At 44.3% G+C, this 23,190-nt stretch overlaps 2 protein-coding genes across 2 annotated transcripts; both read left to right on the forward strand.

Moving 5' to 3' along the window:
* The first annotated feature begins 5,907 nt into the window (after window positions 1-5,907).
* On the forward strand, window positions 5,908-10,243 carry LOC120685878 (protein trichome birefringence-like 28). The gene is made up of 4 exons (XM_039967997.1): window positions 5,908-6,533; window positions 6,711-7,082; window positions 7,207-7,362; window positions 9,504-10,243. Exons 1-4 carry the CDS (start codon window positions 6,076-6,078, stop codon window positions 9,910-9,912), a joined length of 1,395 nt encoding a protein of 464 aa, XP_039823931.1. The 5' UTR covers window positions 5,908-6,075; the 3' UTR covers window positions 9,913-10,243.
* A 1,627-nt stretch (window positions 10,244-11,870) lies between these two features.
* LOC120685477 (clathrin heavy chain 1) lies at window positions 11,871-22,857 on the forward strand. Its single transcript, XM_039967426.1, has 30 exons — window positions 11,871-12,153; window positions 12,228-12,432; window positions 13,159-13,247; window positions 13,354-13,560; window positions 13,770-13,868; window positions 13,960-14,068; window positions 14,254-14,333; window positions 14,423-14,650; window positions 14,733-14,798; window positions 16,277-16,393; window positions 16,807-17,004; window positions 17,125-17,241; window positions 17,343-17,402; window positions 17,494-17,580; window positions 17,691-17,774; window positions 17,870-18,004; window positions 18,082-18,144; window positions 18,224-18,328; window positions 18,429-18,541; window positions 18,624-18,876; window positions 18,969-19,105; window positions 19,209-19,487; window positions 19,589-20,591; window positions 20,686-21,171; window positions 21,270-21,440; window positions 21,521-21,706; window positions 21,830-21,952; window positions 22,034-22,144; window positions 22,238-22,451; window positions 22,524-22,857. The coding sequence occupies exons 1-29, from the start codon at window positions 12,109-12,111 to the stop codon at window positions 22,412-22,414; spliced, it is 5,133 nt and encodes a 1,710-aa protein (XP_039823360.1). The 5' UTR covers window positions 11,871-12,108; the 3' UTR covers window positions 22,415-22,451; window positions 22,524-22,857.
* The last annotated feature ends 333 nt before the right edge of the window (window positions 22,858-23,190 follow it).

The following is a 23,190-nucleotide window of genomic DNA, read 5'->3' on the forward strand; positions in this document are numbered from 1 at the left end:
TTTTCTATGAAATCTGAAAATATAGCCATCATGCACCTTTGAAAAGAAGCGGGCGCATTGCACAATCCAAAAGGCATCCTCCGATATGCAAAAGTTCCATACGGGCAAGTAAACGTGGTCTTATATTGATCATCCGGATGAATAGGTATTTGGAAGAATCCCGAGTATCCATCAAGGTAACAAAAATGTGAATGCTTTGCCAACATTTCTAGCATCTCGTCAATGAATGGTAGTGGAAAATGATCCTTCCTCGTTGCCTTATTCAATTTTCAATAATCGATGCACATCCTCCATCCCATGATGGTTCTTTGCGGTATCAATTGCTCCTTCTCATTTTTCACAACCGTGAGTCCTCCTTTCTTTGGAACGCAATGCACGGGGCTTACCCCATTCACTATGTGGCATGGGGTATATTATTTCGGCATTCAACAATTTGATAACCTCCTTCTTCACCACATCACGCATAGCTTGGCTCAACCTTCTTTGATGCTCTACGACCGGCTTGTATTGCTCCTCGAGTTGTATACAATGTGTGCAAAAAGCGGGGCAAATACCTTTCAAGTCATTAATCGAGTAGTCGATCACCTTTTTGTGCTTCTTCAATAAATTCAGCAACTTCTCCGTCTCTTCCGGGCTTAATTCGTCGCTAACAATCACCGGGAAAGTCTTGTCATCTCCCAAAAATTCATATTTCAATCCTTTGGGGAGCGGCTTCATCTCAACATCGGGCGCACCATCCTCTTCTTGATCTAACTCTCCAATGTCTTCAAATTTTTCTTCCTCCAAGTTCCCGTGTTGCGGCTTCAACTCTTCCATTGTTTCCACTAGTTCTCCATCTTGATCATCTTAAGCGTCCCCATTCTCCAAAGCGCGTTGGAGAGGATCCCTGAAGGAATCAATGAAACGAATGCTCTCTACCCCCTCGTTATCAAGAGGTAGAGGTGAAGCACGAGACGGTTTTGAATGAAATTTGAAAGTGTGCTTCTCTCCATCTAGATCAAAAGTGACAATCCCTTTTCCAACATCTAGAATATCATTTACTAATTTGAGAAAGGGTTTTCCAAGGATTATGCTTTCATGTTCATCATCACTAGCATTAATCACAAAAAAATCGGTAGGAATATCTTTACCCGCTATAGCAACCTTTAGATTTCTAAGCACTCCTAGCGGTTTGATTAATCTACCATCTCCCATGATCAATTTAATGATTGTAGCATCTAGGTTCGGTGTTTCGTTAAAAATGCCAACATAAACTTTGGAACTCATCACACTAACATGGGCGCCAATGTCACATAGAACATTACAACATTTTACTCTGTCTATCATGCAATCAACACGAGGTGTGGGTAATGGATTACCTTCGCCTTGATTGCTTCCAATCGCATATACTTGGGCTATGTGCGCGTAGGGTGATGATTCCGATTTCACTCCCATAATCCTTTTCACCTCCAGCACTTCGTCCAAGTCAATCTCTTCCTCTTTTTCTTCAAAAAGTTTCCGAATAATATCACCTGCCGATTCCTTGCCAAATGTATATCCCGTGTGATTATCCGGCGGAAAGTCTTCAACTATCACCTTCGTCATTCCTCGTTGATTTGGATGCGGTTTTGCTTTGTCGAACAATCTTCCGAAGTCAATTGGTATCCAATCCATTTGCTCGAATTCCCTTAGCGATTTGGCGGTGCCCAAGGTTCTTCCTTTCTTTTTCGGGTCGTCTTTCGTTGCACTCCGGATCGATGCTTCTTCATCGTGGTTTGTCTCTATGACTTTCCCATGCTTCGGTTGTTCTTCCTTCACTTCCGATGTCTCTTTTCTGAAAATTTCAGCAAGCACCCGCACTTGAGATTCTTCCTCGGAGCTTGCCGAACATCGTTTTTCCCAATCTCTTCGCATGGCCGCACCCTTGCTTATTTTTTGTAGGAGTTGGGCGGCTTCCGTGAGTGTTTTCTCCATGAGATCTCCTGCTGCACACATTTAAACAAATTGCATGCACTCGGGGGTTAGGGAAAAATAAAAGGTATGCAAGAGTACATCACCGGAAAATCCGAGCTTCGGTCCTTGTTCAATCAATCCATTGAATCTATCCCATGCTTGATCTATCCCTTCTTTTTCTCTTTGTTCGAAGTTGATCACTTGCATCCGAATATGTTGAACATTGCTTAACGGAAAGAACCGCTCGCAAAATTTCTTCATCAAGTCATCCCAATTTCCTTTTACTTCGAAGGATGCAAGTGCAAACCATCTTCTCGCTTCTTCCGCAAGTGAGTATGGGAAAAAATTCCATCTAAACCAAGCTAGCGGAACTCCGTCTTGTTGTACCGTGTTGCATAGCATCGTGAACCACTTGATATGTCTATATGGGTTGTCCGTCTCATCTCCTCTAAAGGGGTTTGCCGCCGCCATCTTGATGATTTGAGGCTTGATCTCGTACTCGGTGGCTCGCAACACCGTATCTGATTTTTGCATGTCGAAGTCCTCCGATCGTGGGCTTGCATAATCCCTTAGTGATTTTTCTCCTTCCTCCACGTGTTGAATGAGATGGGCCATCTAGACAATCAAAACAAAAAATAAAAACAAAAAAAATTCTAGGGAAAAGGTTAGGTGTTAGTAACCAACAAAATTAATACAAAGTTAAACGTAGCAAAATCGCTTGTTCCCCGGCAACGGCGCCAGAAAAGCTTGTTGACGCTCGTTAGAGCGCCAATTTACGTACCGCAAGCGCACGGATCGTGTAGCTTTTCCCTTAGAGTATTCCCCCAAGGTTTATCAATCCACGGAACAAGAGTATTACTATGCTTAACTAAGCACTAATGACGTTGGTAAAAGATCTATAATGAGTGATTGAGTGTGAAATAGATCTAATCTAACCAATCTAATCTAATCTAGACTAGTGAGCAATGATAGGTGTGTGCACAAGATATGAATAACATTTGTCCATAGGGTCTAGGATCACTAGAGATGTAATCGTCGAGCAACGAAGAACGGATCTAATCTACCAAAGGTGTGTTCCAAGATCAAAACATTTCCCTCCCGCATACTGTCACTATACGAGGATAATCGGTAACGAACAACAAGAACACGATAGTTGATGTAATCTAAGTAAACCATGCAAGAGCAAAGCAAACCCAAAGCCAAGTCGCGACCTATTAAGCATCAAAGTATCACCAACAAGAATCGTGATAGATCAATCTCATAAAGGATTCGGCAATTACAACTCAAGATCTCCTTACAACCCCATGAATAAATGAGGACTTTACCCCATGAAGCTAGGCGAAGCGTAGTCGATCATGGTGACAAAATCTCCGGCAAGGGATGGATCCCTTGCTATCCATGCCGCACAGCGGGAATGACCGGAGTCCCGTTCGCCAACTTCGACCACTGTGCCGCTATTCCCGTCACTGTGCAGACCCTGTGCGAACCTGCGACGCACTGCGCAGACATGCCTGACGCTGTTCCCGCCACTGTGCTGCCAACTCCTCGTACCTTCTCCTCTGCAGGACCCTCGGTAGGTATGGGAACAACCCTCGGACGAAGTACGGACCTTGACCGGCGCAAGAACACCGTCAACTGAACCTTGGGCGCTCCACTAGGTGAGGCGCGGAGGACAGTACTCTCCACAGCAACCGCCACTCCATCCACTGGAGGCACCAGGACGACTGGCACGATCCCCGCAAGGCTAAAGGGCTTCCTAGGACGACCGCCACGCCCGGCGCCATGCTCAACAATGTACTTTCTACAACGACCGTCCACTGCACCCCCACGATTTGAGGAGAGGACGACGACTTCTGAGATCACTCCGTGCATGTAACCGCCCCTCCTTGAGCCTATAAAATGAGGAGGCGGGCTCCTTCCCAATCCATCTTCTTCATGTCACAACACACGCTCAACGACCTAACACTTGCAACTCACAGAGCACACTCGCTCACTCTCCACGATATTGGCACTTGCCTCAATCACTCTAGCAGACACTTGGGAGCTTCCCTCCCTCTCTCGTCTCGCTTGTACTCCCCTACTACAGGCACTCCGGTGCAAGATAATACAGTGCACTCGCACGCCCTGCTAGACGTACGGCCTCGTGGCCGGAACCAGGATAAACCCTTGCGTTACTATGTTACCTCTTGCATCAACTATCTAGGATTAGGGACACGCAGCATCAATTATTAGTTGGTGCTAGGCCATGAGGTCCAGACACCAACAGTGCCCTACGTCCAGTATGGGGGTGGTGTTCTTACTCTATTGCTCTCGAGCCCATATGCTCAAAGTTCAGAGAGGAGCTTACAAGCCTTCAAGTGGTGTGTTCTCTCGGAATCCAACCCTCTCCTACGTGGGGGGCTTCCCCTTTTATAGTTCAAGGTGGGCCTCCCTGTTTACATATATCTATCATGGTGTCTTGGTTCCGCCGGGGGGTCCTTCATCTTCGTCAATCGTCGGGCCTCGCCTGGTCGGTCGGGAGTGGAGAGGCTTGTGTCAGGTTGATTTTCTTGGGCGACGGGTTGTCTAGCTGTTGTCCCGTCCCTAGTCAGTCGCGGTGGCATGGCCACTCGGTCGGTCGCTCGGAGGTCGTCTCCCATCCTGTCCGTCCGTATCAGCTCCTCCATCCGTAGTGCTGCCGTGCGTCCTTCCCTGCGTGGCTTCTGCCCGAAGGACAGCACGCCCGTTGAGGGGGCCCTGCCATGGTCAGGCGGTGCTGCCCTATCACACCCGCTGGCGTAATGGAGTGGTGTCCAGGAGAAGCCATCATTAAGGCGTGGGAGGCGGAGCTCGTTGACGCTCTCTCCCGTTGCGTCGTGCGGCCTGCACGGCCAACACTGTGCCCCTGTTAGGGGGTCCTGTGGATCACGCAGGCGTGGCGTGCGGAGGGAGTGGGCGACGTGTGAGCCCGTACGGGGTCTGGCTTGACTGGCACACCCGTTGTACGGGGCGGCGTTTTTGGAGCGCACGGCCCGGGTCGCTCGGTACGGCGCTGACCTGGGGCGTCCTAGGTCGGGAGGCCTCCAAGTGTCCCCAGACGGCCGGCCTCTGGTTGCATTGGGTGCTGAGGTGCGGCAGTTGCCCGTACCGTTTCACGGGCTGCGCCGGAGTGAGCCCAACAGGATGTTGGGCCGTTACCGTTTAAGGCGGGCCCATTAGGGACTCCGAGTTTATACCCCCATCATAATATTGTTTAATACTTCTAATTAGTGTTGCGAATGTTGCCAAAAAAATTTTGCCCAAAATTTTTTGCTTACTAAACGGGCACACAATATAAATAAATCAAAATCTGTGGCCCATCTATCAACTTCTACCTAGTTGCAAGCAAGCAGTTGACGATAAATTAAGTTAGGTGAGAGCAGACACCAGAAATTAGGAGCTCATTTCCTTCATTTTATGCCAACTGCTATGTAAATAAAGCACGTGCTGATTAATAGAATCATGACTTTCTACGTAGGCATGTAGCTACCACACACCAACTGAGCTGCTATTTGAAGCAAGCCAACATGACACCTAGTTGTTTAATAATCCACTAGTGCCAAAGGGAGGTTCAGAAGCAAGGCAGCCGGATCTGTATGAAATTTAATTGTATCACCACTTCATCGAAAATTAGAGGCCAGCCTCACTTTGTTTTGCTCGCCCCTCCAAACTAGTGCCTAAAATAAAATGCAGCAGAATATAACAGGAAGGTAGCAAAAGTTGTACTATACTGTACCACAACACTTAACTAGACCAATAAAATTTAACATTTTGTATTTGTTTTGTTCGTCTTATGCGCTAGGAGTGTTTTTTTCCCTCGTGAGGGGTTACTAGATACTTCAGTCTCCTGTAGATGTTGAGGTTCGTTGACCTGGAAGAAACGTGAGTTAGTTCGTTGACCATCGCCAGACAGACCAGACCACCACACGCCACGCCGGACCGACGCCGACACATGACCGCTTGCCGGCCCAACTGCTCAACGAAGAAGCAGGAAGGGAACAAAGCCGATACAAAATGGCTCTGAATCCGCGTTCGACGCCGCGGCCTTGACTTGGGTGGCGCGGCCACCATTAGGCAGGCATCCCCTTCCCTAGCAGCACCAGCTCCAGCTCATCCGCCGCCGCCATGGCCAAGCCACCGCCTCCCACCTCCCCCTCCGATCCCCCGCTTCCCACCACCGCCGCCCCCAAGCCCCGCCCTTTCGGCCTTCTCTCCTCCTCCGCGCGCTCCCTCCTCGCCGCGGCGCGCCGCTCCCCCGTCACCACGCTCGTCGTCGCCTTCTTCCTCCTCGCCCTCTTCATGTACGGCGAGGACGTCCGCACCATCGCCGAGCTCTCCATCGACGACTACCTCTACCCCGACGCCGACTTGTACAATGTCTCGGGGCTTCCCCCGCTGCTGCTCCCCGCGCCCACCTGCGACCTCTCAGACGGCCGCTGGGTCTTCGACAACGTCTCGCTCCCGGCCTACAGGGAGAAGGAGTGCACCTTCCTCACCAAGCAGGTCACCTGCCTCGCCAACGGCAGACCCGACGATACATGGCAGTACTGGAAATGGCAACCCAACCAGTGCTCCCTCCCAACGTACGATTCTTCTTCCCTTCAGCTCCATTCTGCTCCCTCCGATCCAGATCTGCCACTTTAATTTCTTGCCTACTAAACTGTAAAGTAGTACTAATTGCGCTAAAGATTGCATCTTTGCTCTCCAATGCACTAGTATAGTAGCACTTATTTGGTTTGGGGGATCGATCAAATGCATAGGTTCGACGCTCGGAGATTCATGGAGACCATGCGCGGGAAGCGGCTCATGTTCGTGGGGGACTCGCTCAACCGCAACCAGTGGGAGTCGCTTGTGTGCCTGGTGCAGCCCATTCTGTCCAAGGGCAGGAAGAAGATCGTCAAGCGGGGCTCCCTCACCATCTTCCACGCCAAGGAGTACCGCGCCACGCTCGAGTTCTACTGGGCGCCCTTCCTCGTCGAGTCCAACTCCGACAACCCCAAGATCCACAGCATCGAGCACCGGATCATCAGGCCCGACCGGATCGAGGGCCACGCCAAGTACTGGAAGGACGTCGACTACCTCATCTTCAACACCTACATCTGGTGGATGAACACTGCTGACATGAAAGTCAGGTCACTACTCTCCATCACCCATTCCTTTCTGCTGGATGATTCCGGACTGGAAATGCACAGCTTCTCTGCATCTTTCTGCAATCAAGCGTTGGGATCATGTTCTGAGTATGTTGAATTTTTGCAGGAGACCAAATTCAAGGTATTGGTCACAGCACGACGAGGTTCCCAGGATTGAGGCATATGGACGAGTGTTCAAGACGTGGTCTGAATGGTTGAATAACAACATTGACCCTGCCCGCACGTCCGTCTTCTTCATGACAATTTCCCCTCTTCACATCAGGTGAACAAAAGCTGCATTTATATTTCCTCTTTTTTTTTTCTTCTATGGTACAAACAATGGTGGTTCGCTGTGGACTTTGATTGATTAGTTTAGGAGTGAACTGCAATGCAACCTTGAGCTTTTTGGACCACTGTTGGACCAATTGGACTCCATACATAGGCTTGATTGAAGTGGTTGTTAAGACCAAATTGCGTTCTACAGAAGCAATGTTCCTCTTTTCTAGTCTGCAGGGCACAACGTCATTGTCCACTCTACCAAACTCTGTGGTCAATGTTTGGAATTCAGCTGTTTGGTTAGTCCATGACCCACTAAGGAAAATGATGGCCTAACTTATTGGTCTTATAGTCCACATTTTTGCATGGATGTCAAAATCTTGATTTATTTCAGTTTCCTGAACTTTATTCACTACTCTCAAGTCTGAAGAAGATATCTCTCAGATTCTTTGTAAATGGCTAAATGCGAATCAGAAAGGGAGGGTACTGCAGACTTGGTACCATGAATCCATGATATATACATGTTAATAATCTTGAGAGTTGAGTCTTTGCAAAATTAAAGACTGATGGAATCTTAAGTTATATGCGTCTCACTCACTATATTTCAGGCGTTGTGTGATTCACATGATATATGGAATCTTAGGTTCATAAGTACGTGTAGACTGAAGTACACCAAAATTAGTATGTAGGGATGGCAGGGAGACTGTGTTAGGATCTTAACAAACTTCATAATTAGGTAGGGAAAAGGCACCATTAAAAGAGGACTGTTTCACATGTGGTGTGATGTGGGTTAGCTGAGATTTCTGTGTCATTTTTGCATCACAGGCAACATGAAAACTGGGATTCGACATGTAAACAACCTATGTTCAGAAAAAAAGGAGCCCCACTGTTTCGGAATTGGCTTCTCTATTTGTCCTGCTTCCTGGTAGAGACTTAGACTGTACTACTTGTGATGTGCTGGCGTGTTTTAGTGGTTAAAAAAGATAGATAACCCCCCCCCCCCCCCAAAAAAAAAAAGAAAAGAAAAGGAAAAAGAGAGAAAGAAAGAAGGGGATTCTTATCCTAGTAAAACTGCTGGGAAGTTATGCCATTGTAAGTTGAACTTGCGACCTTGAAGTATTTGAATTTAGTTTGATATACATTAGGAGAATATCTACTTGAATGTTGCCTCCTAGTTGGGCTGAAAGAAAAATAAAATATAGTGATACATTTGGCGAAAATGAAATTATATTATTCACGGGACTCCTAATTCTCTATCATGCTCGCACTAAGGCTTAGACATAGTGGTTAGAGTAGTAAGTCAATAGAGGTGGCCTTTGACTTATCATCGATGCTGCCATCACCAGTTAGATATGAATGCAATATTATATATGTCGCCTGCAGTGAGTTACATAACCGATTTCTTTCTTGTTGGTACTCAATAATCCAGCCATTTTGCCAAATGCCTGAACATTTAGCCTCTCTTAGAATCTTTTACTCTTGATGAAGTTCGTTACATACTTGCATCTCCCATGTGGGTGTCAGCTACAATGAGGCTAATCAGTTGTTATCTTAATCAAGGATCAACGGCATATTTAAAATTGCATAGAAATTCTCTATTACTGGTTGCAGTTAAATTGTGTTGGCCAGCTCTATCATCAGGTTTCAACTCTTGTGCATTGTTAGACTCGAACTAACTTATAATAGTGAGCGTCTTTGGAGCAAAGTAAAATATAGGCATCATGTGAGCCTTGAGTGCCTTGTAGCAAGTATTTTGCAAAAGTCAGTGTTGGTGTCTACAATACTAATGTTTCATAGGACTCTTACGCCATATGCTTCCACATGGGCATGTCCTAGACATGCAGGGGCCATTTGTTGCATCTTGTATGATGCACTTTGACTTTGTTTTTACACCTTGTATGACTATAGGATTCTTTGGCGCTGAATCATACTGGTTTCTTGGAGTATTGGTTGATTTTATGCTGAGTACTCATGTACCATTTGAAAAAAATAGAAAAGGAACAAAATAAAAGCAATTGTGGTTAAATGGTGTCAGCATAAAACTAGCTTCAAATTTCTGTTGTTTTTGAGTTGGGAATTGTCACGATATTTCAGACATTTCTTTATGTGTTGGTCTTGCTAAAACTTGCTTCCTTCTTGTGAAAACAGCCCAAACAACTGGGGAAATCCTGAGGGGATCAGATGCGTAAAGGAGACCCTTCCGTATCAGAACTACAGCCAACCCCTGGACCTGTACCATGACATGCGGATGTTTGATCTGGTAGTAAAGGCGGCTGGCTCCATGGAGAAGGTTCCAGTCACAGTGATCAACATCACGAGGATGTCAGATTATCGGAAGGACGCCCACACATCGCTGTATTCTATCCGGCAAGGTAAGTTGCTGACACCAAAGCAGAAGGCAGACCCAGAGAAGTTCGCAGACTGCATTCATTGGTGCCTTCCCGGCGTGCCGGATGTGTGGAACCAGATACTTTACACGAGGATCCTTTCGAAATCATCTTGGCACTCTAATTATGTGGCTCCTCCCTTGCAGTCACTGCCTCCCCCTGCCCAATGAGAATCTTGGCAGGGGCCAGGGGCTTGTGGTTTTTACCATGGCATAGGAAAAATGTATGATTATTCATTCTTTTGTCTTTCTTTTTGGGTACATTGAGTAAAGGTTAGAGCAAAAAGGAAATGGATGGCCTGATCACTGACGGCATGGCATGGCATGTAAAGTGTAAATGAGTTGTGAGTTAGCCAATTGAGCGAACAGCAGCGCTTATGTAGACAGTTGCCTTCTGAATATATATACACTAGTTTCCAGACAGAAATTAGCCATATGTAACCTGTTTCCTGTTGGATGACACGCAAGGTGCGTATAATATAGCAGTGCTTCTGATGCTTGAGAAGCATGTATACAGGAGAAAAATCATGTAAAATAATCTGTGTTTTTTCTGAAGGAGTGTACATGAGCGTGTTTTAGGCACATTTCTGCTTAGAAGCTTCATCTCGGTTGTCCCAATACCAACAGATGCTACAGAAATCTCATTCATTTTGCATTGCCTGTTACGTTCTGAAAGAAAACTGCTGTGATGCTACGCAAAGACAACTTTAAATAAAATTATAAAGGCCTCATTTTGTTCTTGGGCCCCATGCAACTCGTGTGCATTATTACACACTAATCCGTGGGCTACAGCCCAGATCAGGCCCGTTTTTTTTTCAGTAGCCCAACTGGCCTCAGAAGTTAGTTGAGTCCACTATGGCCATGCTTTCTTGTTGTAGTTTTCCAAATACACCCTGCTTAAGTTAGGTATTCCAAATACACTTCTAATGGTTGTTACAAAACAATTCAAAATCCAACCTGTTGCTTAAATACTTATCATCTACAAAACAACAACAGACTAAACGCCTTAAAAATAATGATTAGTTAGTTTTGAACTAAATTATATATATTTGGACCATTAATCTCTTTTTTCTTAAAAAATATTGATAACTATCTCAATAACAAATTATTGATAATTCTACAGATTAAAAATATTGGTATAGTCTTATAACTTTCTCATGAATACCTTTTAGTTTTCACTAAAAGTGAGATAGGTATTATGATGACTCATGTTTATAGAAAGAAAAAATTTATTGCGAATTTCCAATCAAACATTCCCACTATTCTTATCCATACTAAGAATCGCATTACGAAAATGTAACCTATTGTGTCTTATCTATCAATGACTATCATACTCGTATTAGCAAAGAAGGTAATTGCAATTTATTAACTAATTTCTAACCCTACAATACATGGATTATACAGTTAATTATAATAAAGATTATAAAAACTAATAACCACAATTGCTATTCACGGTTTTATATCATATTTTTTCCTTTTGCAATGCATGCATCAACATATAGTTACATCATATAATATAACGATAAATACTACTGACTAAGAACCCAACGGTTCAAGATGAAAAGAATATCATTTCTCTTTTACATTGTAGTAAATAAAGCAGACTATATGTTCTTATGAGCATGTTTCACCACGTCTACATATCCAGCTCGAACAACTCCTTAAGATTGGATTAAAAAAGAAATTAAGTTTCCTAATTTTTTTTCTGCCTAGCATTCCATGCAACTATCAAAACCAGCGTTGGATCAAAAGCTTAAGTATGGATTTCTTGGAGGAGAAGCTCTAAAATAAAGCTCATAAAAGATGGAATGATCATGAGTGACAGATAGGAACAATAGAACCACACTGTGTTGGTAGTTTTTTTCTTCTATCATGTATAATTTGTCCGTACTGTGCTTCCACGGTATGCGTGAGTGCGGCTAACATGATTAAACTTCCAACATAACGTAGTGTTTTTTTTGAAAAGAACATGATCCAAATTAGTATGCAGATAATCACATGTTATGATTCAAAGGAAGCTGCCTCCCTCAACTATAGGAAGTTTTATTACGTGTGATAAAATTGAGCCTTGGTGGTGAAGGAAGAAGAGACTCATGACTATAAAGAGAGGAGGCAAATAGAGGAATGGTGAAGGTGTGATGAGGGAAAGTGCATGGATGGATGCCACCAAGCTAAAAATAAAAAAATTCCCCTCCCCTTGCTGTCGTTGGCCTCCTTTTGTGTAGCGGCCTCGCTGGTTCCCGTCTTGCCGTCTTCGGGAAGCTCTCAGATCAGATCCGAGTGGAGGCTCCACCCGTCGCCGCCGCCGCCGCCGCCTTCCTCCCCCAACCCCAGGAGTGAGAGATCTCGGCACCGCCGCCCGTCGACATGGCGGCGGCCAACGCCCCCATCGCCATGCGCGAGGCCCTCACGGTAACAGAACAACCCATCCTCGCAGATCTCCCCCCTTCTTCGCCTTCACTGATCCACTGACAATGGCCTCGCAGCTCACCAGCCTGGGCATCGCCCCGCAGTTCGTCACCTTCACCCATGTCACCATGGAGTCGGAGAAGTACATCTGCGTCCGCGAGACCTCCCCGCAGAACAGCGTCGTCATCATCGACATGGCCATGCCCATGCAGCCGCTCCGGCGGCCTATCACCGCCGACTCGGCGCTCATGAACCCCAATACCAGAATCCTCGCGCTCAAAGGTTTGCTACCTCCTTCCTCTACCTACCGATCTCTTAGATCTGCCCATTCGTTTCACTCCACCGCGCGGGATCTCATCTCATCATCCTAGTCAAGTCCTTGTTGAATAGTCGCCTCCTGGGATCTCTAAGAATTGGGCAGCGATCTCAGCTCCTACTACTTCCTTGTTAGCACAGCATCTGAATCTGCACTAGAGAGATCAAGTATTCGCTTAGGATCTTGCAATCTAGTGTGATCTGCATAATAACTACCTACTATGTTACTTTACCTTGCTGTTTATCCTCAACTTGTACAAGTCATGTAGAATGAGCAATGATCTGTTAACATTATGCTAGGCTGCTATAATTCTAGCCTGCCATACAAGCTATTCATATAAATATTATCAATGTGACGTCAAATTTCCTGTAGTTCAACATAGTGTAGAAATAGGTTTGAGAAGCTTTAGGGTTCTAGCACCCAAGTCTGTTTGAGGTTTCGGAGTTGCTGCTCACATTGGATCTATGAATTGTCTGCTGGCTTACTTGGCATTGCTTGTTTAAATTATCTGAAAATGTTTTGTTAAATGAGGTGCTTGATTTAAAGTGTTGCTTTTGGTTCAGTTATTAGTTCCAACATGATGAATTGGGATTTTAGACATCTACTAGTATTTCAGCTACTATAGTTGCTTGCTATTTAATTTGATTACTTTGTAGTTTGTAATAACAGTAAACATTTACTAAATTTTTCAGCCCAAATACCTGGGACAACACAGGATCACCTTCAAATATTCAATATTGAGGCTAAGACTAAGATAAAGTCTCATCAGATGCCAGAGCAGGTACAGAAGCCTCTCTAATAATGTTACATCTATCCTCTCCCCCCCTAGATGCTCAGTGAGATGCTCTTGAGGTAATGCGTTATGTACCGTTACTTTTGAACTGCAGGTTGTGTTTTGGAAATGGATCACTCCCAAGTTGTTGGGTTTAGTAACACAAACATCAGTTTATCACTGGTCAATTGAAGGTGATTCTGAGCCCACCAAGATGTTTGATAGGACAGCTAATCTGGCAAACAACCAGATCATCAACTACCGATGTGACCCGGCTGAGAAGTGGCTTGTGCTTATTGGGATTGCACCTGGTGCCCCGGAGGTAGGCTATTATGGAAATTTGTTGCTAGTGACATCATTGTAGACAGTTCATGTGTCAAATGAGATTAAACAAACTAATATCACTGTTGCCCTCTTGCCTGCTAATGTTTGTTCCAATCTTCTTATGATTCAAAACATTGTGTCTGTAAAACTGAGTCTTTTTGTTGTCTGTGCTTCTCATATTGGCGTGCCTCCTTTTCATGCAATCAGAGGCCACAGCTGGTGAAGGGAAATATGCAACTTTTTTCTGTTGATCAGCAGCGTAGCCAGGCACTTGAAGCCCATGCAGCATCTTTTGCAACATTTAAGGTATCAGTCAGTTACCCTAGTCTTCTATTTTTGTTTTATTTATTTCTAGTATTAGTAATTTACCAACCCCTATTTTATCTAACCTTTCTAGGTTGTTGGTAATGAGAACCCATCAACCCTTATTTGTTTCGCCTCGAAGACAACTAATGCTGGACAGATCACTTCAAAGTTGCATGTTATTGAATTGGGCGCCCAGCCAGGTTTGTATTTTAAGAAAAAATCTCAAATTGATTTTTTTTCGTTCTGTTTAGTGCTACATTAAAATATCTAGCAGTGTGAACACTTATAGAGTTGCCTAATTCTCGCTCTGGTATTGCTTATTTTTTTCATTTGAAAGACATTTGAGCCCTTGTCGCTGTTGTTCCTATTGATTGTTTGGTTATAGGGAAACCTGGCTTTTCTAAGAAACAAGCCGACCTCTTCTTCCCACCTGATTTCCAGGATGATTTTCCTGTAGCTATGCAGGTGAGCATCTACCCGTAACAGTGTGCACTTTTTAGAACATCCCATGATGCATCTAAAATGTTTTTTATTTCATTTTTTTTTTGCTGCAGGTTTCACAAAAGTATGGGCTTATCTATGTAATTACAAAGCTTGGCCTTTTGTTTGTTTATGATTTGGAAACTGCAGCAGCAGTGTACAGAAATAGAATTAGTCCAGACCCTATATTCTTGACAGCAGAATCTTCCTCGACTGGTGGATTTTATGCCATCAACAGAAGAGGGCAGGTTTTACATGCCACAGTTAATGATGCAACTGTTGTGCCTTTTGTCAGTGGTCAAGTATGTACATCAACCCTTCTGGACTTGTTTTCTTTTCCTGATGCATATGATACAATTTTCTTGACACTATTTTGGCATGCAGTTAAACAATCTTGAGCTAGCTGTGAATCTTGCCAAGAGAGCCAATCTTCCTGGTGCAGAGAACTTGGTAAGCTCGACCACCTCTATGATTGATATGGACGCTAGCAGTACTTTCTTGGCCGTGATCTATGCTCTTTTTTTTTATGACTTGTACCAGTTTTATACTGGCTAGTGAGTCAATATCTATTTCTCCTGTAAACTACTGTTACTTGCTAGATCACAGACAGACTACTTGCTAGATCACAGACAGACAGGCTATCTCACCCTAGTTTAATAACCTGGGGAATCTTGTCAAAATGCTTACTTGATCACTTCTTAGCACACCTTTCATTCACATGTTAATTCATACATAGAAATGGCACATACTTCACTGTAGGATAATATGCATCGGCTGTTTTCCACAGCTTGTTTTGATAGGGTGCCCTGCCACCAAGGTTTTTAAGGCGTCGCCTAGTCATCCAGGAACCGTGGCGTCCAGGGCGCCAGTAAGCTCCCTCGTATGGCGTCTGGAGTCGTCGCCTAGGCGGGCAAGTCGTCGATTTTCGTCAAGGCGGGCGCCGCGCGGCGAGGTGCGCGGCTGAAAACGGGCGCGTGGGAGGGCTGCGCGTGCGCGGGAATTGGCGGTGGCTGCGCGCGCGGGAGGAATCCGCGCCCCAAGACTTCCCGCCGCGCGCAGGTCATCTCCAGGGCCCGATTCAGAACGAGAGAGGAAACAGAGAGGGAAAGAGAGAGGGCGCATGTCGTCAGGGGCCGATTCAGATCGAGAGAGGAAACAGAGAGAGGGCGCAGGTCGTCCAGGGCCCGATTCAGATCGAGAGAGGAAACAGAGATGGAAAGAGAGAGGGCGCAGGCCGCCGGCACCTGAAATCCTCGGCGGCGGCACTCTGCTCATCCAGCTGCGTCTGTCCCTTGCTCCAGTCCAGCGGCTCCTGCCCTATTCACGCTGGCCTTCCTCTGCTCGTAGGCTTCCTCTGCTCAGCCTTCCCATCCGCTGGCCTGCTCGTAGCACACTGGTACCTATTCCTCTCCCGTCCTCTGCTCTGCTCTCTTAGGCATGCTTGGACTTTGGATATGCTCTGCTCTTGCTCTTCTGTGCTGCCTGAGGTAGGATACGAACACACTGTTGTGTGACGTTAGCTTCTCTGCTCTGCTCTATTGTATATCATATCATGGCAGCTTTGTGTAAATTTGTGTTTGATTAGTTAGTATTAGGTTTGTTATTTTGCTGCTTCATTGTAAATTAGGATATGTGTATGGCGTCGCCTCGCCGCGCGCCTAGTCGCCTAGGCGTCCTGAAGGGGGTGGGTCGCTGCAACTCCTCTTACCGCCTTAAAAACCATGCCTGCCACATCAATGTCTATTACTTGTATTTTAGAGTTTTGCAATCAACTCTCTCAACCATTATCTTGCTGTCATGCAAATATTGATGTTCTATACTGGTTGTTGAAGTTACAGACTCTGTAGTTAATTTTTCATTTCCACATTTCATTTGATGTGTCAAAAGATTGCATGAGTTTTATTGATGCTCCGAGTTTGTATTTGCAGGTTGTGCAAAGATTCCAGGAACTGTTTGCACAGACGAAATACAAGGAAGCAGCTGAGCTGGCCGCAGAATCTCCTCAAGGCCTCCTGAGAACACCTGAGACTGTTGCTAAGTTTCAGGTCAATTTCTAATTCTTTTGCCCCTAGAGCTATCATTGTTTAGTGCCTCTTTTTCTCTGGTTCCACCTTTGTACATTGTTAATGTGTGATACTGTGATGGTACCGTGCATGATATGCTAGTAGTAGAATTCTCTCTCTTAGAGCGTAGTCAGTAACATGAGGACTGCGCTAGAAAGTTGATAAGATCATGGGGCTTTGTCTGTTAAAATTGTCGAGCCTTGTGTACTGCAAAAGAGCAACTGTGGTTGTTGCTCATCATCTGAAGTATTGTTTGATATAAATCCAAAAAGTACTACAATTAAGTTTATCTCATGTGCTTTCCTTCTGTCAGGACTAATTTACACATGTACAATTAATCAGCTTACAGTGTAGGTTCCTTCGCTTAACTGTGTTGCTGTTGACATGCTTTGCAGAGTGTTCCTGTGCAAGCTGGGCAAACACCCCCACTGTTGCAGTACTTTGGTACATTGCTAACTCGTGGGAAGCTCAACGCCTTTGAGTCTCTTGAGCTATCTCGACTTGTCGTCAATCAGAACAAAAAGAACCTTCTGGAAAATTGGTTGGCAGAAGACAAGCTAGAGTGCAGTGAAGAACTTGGAGATCTTGTCAAGGTAAGACGTGAGTTGTGCTGTTTTTATTGATTGCATGGGTTTTACCATGCATCAACAAGTTGTGCCCACTGTCTTGTGTCTGGATTGTTCGCTAATTATTTCTTGTACCCTTTGATTTAGACTGTGGACAATGATCTTGCCCTAAAAATATACATAAAGGCTAGGGCAACCCCTAAAGTTGTTGCAGCTTTTGCTGAAAGGAGGGAGTTTGACAAGATTCTTATATACTCAAAGCAGGTTTGTTTTTTTTAGTTCTATTGAAGTCTTGTTTTCAGTTGTTACCTGCTATACCTGAGTTGAGCTTTGAATTTTGTTGTTGGCCTACAACTTGGTTCCAGGTTGGGTACACTCCAGATTATCTCTTCCTTCTCCAGACTATTTTGCGTACAGATCCACAGGTGACTGATTTGTTTAAGCAAAATTGGCCATTTATTAGTCATTTGATATTTGGTTGTGGGCTTCATTCACGGTCTGTGTTCTGTTAACCAGGGAGCTGTGAACTTTGCTCTCATGATGTCACAAATGGAAGGTGGTTGTCCGGTAGATTATAATACTATTACTGATCTTTTCCTTCAGGTATCCACTGTATTCATATTTATCTGTTTTGTTGGCTATTAATGTCCCTTTTGGCTTTTTTAGTATTTGCTATGGAATTTGGTTGCATGCCTAAATCCTTCTGTTCACAGAGGAATATGATACGGGAGGCAACAGCTTTTTTGTTGGATGTTCTGAAACCAAACTTGCCAGAGCATGCTTTTCTTCAAACCAAGGTTAGCAGTTGTTTTTTCCCCTTTGGATATGAATAGTTGCCCCTGGATGTGGACATTATTCGTTACTCAGCAGCTTCTGTCTGAATGCACTGTAGGTTTTGGAGATAAACTTGGTGACATACCCAAATGTTGCTGATGCCATTCTTGCTAATGGCATGTTCAGTCATTACGACCGCCCTCGTATTGCTCAGCTGTGTGAAAAAGCAGGCTTGTACTTGCGTGCTCTCCAGGTCAGTTCCTCTGCATTGGTGCAGCTGATTTCTTCTCTTCGCTTCTGTTTAACTAATCTTATATTTTTGTGATGCAGCATTACTCAGAGCTACCTGATATCAAGCGTGTCATCGTCAATACCCATGCCATTGAGCCACAGGTTTGTAGAATTGTAGTGTCCAGTTATGTTGGATCATGTTCTTTTATTGTTTTGTCCACTTAACAACTTTCTTGCACAGGCACTCGTTGAGTTCTTTGGCACCCTGTCAAGAGAGTGGGCCTTGGAGTGCATGAAGGACCTTCTACTGGTCAATCTGAGGGGAAATCTTCAAATCGTTGTGCAGGTAATCCTGTTTAATTTCCTGTGACCTGTCCCCTTGCCCTACTGACATATCTTTTTCCTAACTATTCTAATTATTCTCAAAATCTTTGGCACCTCTGCAGGCTGCAAAAGAATACTCTGAGCAGCTAGGAGTTGATGCTTGCATAAAACTATTTGAGCAATTTAAATCTTACGAGGGCCTTTACTTTTTCTTGGGATCCTATTTGAGCTCCAGGTAGTTACTCCTAAACCCTGATATTTGACATTTGAACATCTTTCTCAAAACGCGACATGCCTGATATCTTTGCATGCAACAGCGAGGACCCAGATATCCATTTCAAATACATTGAAGCAGCTGCCAGGACTGGACAGATCAAAGAAGTGGAACGTGTAACCAGAGAGTCCAACTTCTATGATGCTGAGAAGACAAAGAACTTCTTGATGGAAGCAAAGCTACCTGATGCCCGCCCACTGATTAATGTTTGTGACCGCTTTGGTTTTGTGCCAGATCTCACTCACTATCTGTACACGAACAACATGCTTCGGTATATCGAAGGCTATGTACAGAAAGTATGCACCCTTTTGAACCAAGTGTTATTTGGGTGTCATTCCTGGCAATATGTTGAACATGAGAATGACTATTTCTTTTCTCTGGTTTCTAGGTGAATCCTGGGAATGCTCCCTTGGTAGTGGGCCAACTACTTGATGATGAGTGCCCTGAAGATTTTATTAAGGGTTTGATTCTCTCTGTTCGTTCCCTCCTTCCTGTTGAGCCACTGGTTGATGAATGCGAGAAGAGGTTTGTTTCTCATATTCCTCCTTCTGCATATTCAAATAATACACACCCTCCCTCTTTACCCCACTTTATACTGTTCTTATTTGCTTGATAATATGTGAACCAGGAACCGCCTACGTTTGCTCACTCAATTCTTGGAGCACTTAGTGAGCGAAGGTAGCCAAGATGTGCATGTCCACAATGCTCTTGGGAAAATAATCATTGACAGCAACAATAATCCCGAGCATTTCCTTACTACCAACCCATTTTATGACTCGCGTGTTGTGGGTAAATACTGTGAAAAGCGGGATCCTACACTTGCTGTTGTTGCTTACAGGCGTGGGCAGTGTGACGATGAACTTATTAACGTCACTAACAAAAACTCATTGTTCAAGCTGCAAGCCAGGTATGTAAATATTCTTGCTTTGACGCCTTGTGTTTGTTTGAAACCTTTATATCCATTGTGTGATGATTTTACATGTTCATTTATGTTATTTAAAATGTCAGATATGTTGTTGAGAGAATGGATGGTGATCTGTGGGATAAAGTTCTTCAGCCTGAGAATGAATATAGAAGGCAGCTCATTGACCAGGTGGTTTCGACTGCATTACCTGAGAGCAAGAGCCCAGAGCAAGTGTCTGCTGCTGTTAAGGCTTTCATGACTGCTGACCTTCCTCATGAATTGATTGAGCTTCTTGAAAAGATTGTTCTTCAGAATTCTGCGTTCAGTGGAAATTTCAATCTGCAGAACCTGCTCATCTTGACTGCAATCAAGGCGGACCCATCGAGAGTCATGGACTATGTGAACAGACTTGACAACTTTGATGGGCCTGCTGTTGGAGAAGTTGCTGTTGAAGCACAATTGTATGAAGAGGCTTTTGCTATATTCAAGAAGTTCAACTTAAGTGTGCAGGCTGTCAATGTTCTCTTGGACAACATCCGAAGCATAGAAAGAGCTGAGGAGTTTGCTTTCCGTGTTGAAGAAGATGCTGTTTGGAGCCAGGTTGCCAAGGCCCAGTTACGTGAAGGTTTAGTCAGCGAAGCAATTGAGTCCTTCATCCGTGCAGATGATGCGGCACATTTCCTCGATGTCATCCGTGCTGCGGAGGAAGCCAATGTGTACAATGATTTGGTTAAGTATCTTCTGATGGTAAGGCAAAAGGCAAGGGAGCCCAAAGTTGATGGAGAACTCATCTTTGCATATGCTAAGATTGATAGACTCAGTGATATTGAAGAGTTCATTCTTATGCCAAATGTTGCCAACCTCCAAAATGTTGGTGATCGTTTGTATGATGAAGAGCTATATGAAGCTGCAAAGATCATCTATGCCTTCATCTCAAACTGGGCTAAGCTGGCTGTTACCCTGGTTAAGCTGAAGCAGTTCCAAGGTGCTGTGGATGCTGCTCGTAAGGCTAACAGCGCGAAAACATGGAAAGAGGTCTGCTTTGCTTGTGTTGATGCAGAGGAGTTCCGTCTTGCACAGATATGTGGTCTAAATATTATTGTCCAGGTAAAGAGAGCATACTTCATATTATTTCTTCTCTATGACAGGTTATATTACAAATATTCTATAATCTATTCCTTTCTGACATACTTTTTTTTAGGTTGATGACTTAGAAGAAGTGAGTGAATACTACCAGAATAGAGGATGCTTCAATGAACTTATTGCTCTCATGGAGAGTGGTCTTGGACTTGAACGTGCACACATGGGCATCTTCACAGAACTGGGAGTTCTGTATGCTAGATACCGATCTGAGAAGCTTATGGAGCACATCAAACTTTTCTCCACCCGTCTCAACATTCCTAAGCTTATCCGGGCTTGCGATGAACAGCAACACTGGAAAGAACTTACCTACCTGTACATTCAGTATGATGAATTTGACAATGCTGCCACCACTATCATGAACCACTCTCCAGATGCATGGGATCATATGCAGTTCAAGGATGTTTGTGTTAAAGTTGCAAATGTTGAACTGTATTACAAGGCAGTTCACTTCTATTTGCAAGAGCACCCTGATCTCATCAATGATATGCTAAATGTGCTTGCGCTCCGTTTGGATCATACCAGAGTTGTAGACATAATGCGCAAGGTTGGCATCTGAATGAATATTATTTTCCTTTGTGCACATTGAAATTCTGTTACAAATTCCATCCCAAAAATCTAACTTTCCTATTGTTCTTTGAACAGGCTGGTCAGCTGCATATTGTGAAGCCTTATATGGTTGCAGTTCAGAGCAACAATGTCTCTGCTGTGAATGAAGCATTGAATGAGCTTTATGTTGAAGAGGAAGACTATGAGAGACTCCGGGAATCAGTTGACATGCACGATAACTTTGATCAGATAGGTCTTGCCCAGAAGGTAAAAAGGAACCAGATAATTGTGCAATCCTTCTTGTTTTTGCTTTTAATTTAATAACTTTGAGTTCATTTCATGAGCAGCTTGAGAAACATGAATTGCTTGAGATGAGGAGGATTGCTGCCTACATCTACAAAAAGGCTGGCAGATGGAAGCAATCCATTGCTCTATCAAAGAAAGACAACATGTACAAGGATTGCATGGAGACATGCTCGCAGTCTGGTGACCGCGAACTATCAGAGGACTTGCTTGTCTATTTCATCGAGCAGGTTTGCTTTAAACCCGTTCTATTGACTGCTGGATCTAGTGTTAAGCCTACAGCGAAAAGCCTAGTCATTTATCTGCTCTGCTTTGCATTCTGATTAGTAAACATATCCAATTATGTAATGCAGGAAAAGAAAGAATGCTTTGCATCTTGCCTCTTCATTTGTTACGACTTGATTCGGCCTGATGTTGCCCTTGAGCTTGCATGGATGAACAACATGGTGGACTTTGCCTTCCCATATCTCTTGCAGGTACCTTATTTTTGCCCATATCCTTGGTGATGTTTATTTACGTACAGTTTTCTGTGAGTAAAATCCCTGCTATGCATGTAGTTCATTCGTGAATACACCAGCAAGGTTGATGATTTAGTCAAGGACAAAATTGAGTCACAAAATGAGGAAAGAGCCAAAGAGAAGGAGGAGAAAGATCTTGTTGCCCAGCAGGTAAAGTAAAACGGCACTACCCTCATTTGTGTCTGTAACCAATCATTCAAGCTGTGAGATAGTTGGCATGACAAGTTACATTCCATTGTGCAGAACATGTATGCCCAGCTGCTTCCGCTTGCTTTGCCCGCTCCGCCGATGCCTGGCATGGGTGGACCTCCACCTCCGATGGGTGGAATGGGCATGCCTCCAATGGGTGGAATGGGTATGCCTCCGATGGGTCCTGGTCCGATGCCAGCATTTGGGATGCCACCAATGGGAAGCTACTAGGTTTTGCAGAGAGCATAGTGGTTGGGATTTTTCCAGTGTAAGCAGAAGCGGAACTTTTTCAGATTTGTAGATGATGACAGTTTGGAATTAATATTCTTTATGGTACCAGGAAATTTTGGCGAGTGAAATCTCTAGCCAGAGTTTGAGAAATGCCACCTGTTGCTATACCTTGAAATCGGATAGGATGAGGATGAGGATGATTAGGTTGATTCTGTTGAAAGCTGGTACCATTTTGTATAGTGTGATAAATATCGATCTGTAGACATTTTGGTTGTATATCTGATGGCCTCAGTGGCAGACAAAAAAATGTATGTTATTTACAACTTTTACGCCCTTCCTAGTGCTACTGCTTGTAATTCTTTTTGAATAGTGGATACCTTTGACGCCCTACATATTGGCTTGTTGTGGAACATTGGTCATAACATTGGAGCAGTGTTGTTGAAGTTGCTGTTTGTCTTGGTTAACCATTAGCCATCCAGCCCCACTTGAACAGCACAATGCACGCCCAGACCCACAATTGTTATGCTAGCAATTTCCCTTATCTTTATTTCACACAGCAAGCTGTTAGCTATCTGCTTTCCTAAACTCGACAAGTTTGTAGTCGATGATAATGATGGCAGTTTCTGTGCACGAAATTGTGTCGGCAATATATTGAGTCTGCTGTGGCGACAAAATTTGATTGTCTGCATTTTTGTGAGGCGACTAATGCATGCCGACAATCAAGTATCGAAATGTAATGTGAAAGAGAATCATGTCTACTATTAGTGCACTTTCAA

The sequence above is a fragment of the Panicum virgatum genome, chromosome 8N (assembly GCF_016808335.1).
Source record: "Panicum virgatum strain AP13 chromosome 8N, P.virgatum_v5, whole genome shotgun sequence".
NCBI lineage: Eukaryota > Viridiplantae > Streptophyta > Magnoliopsida > Poales > Poaceae > Panicum > Panicum virgatum.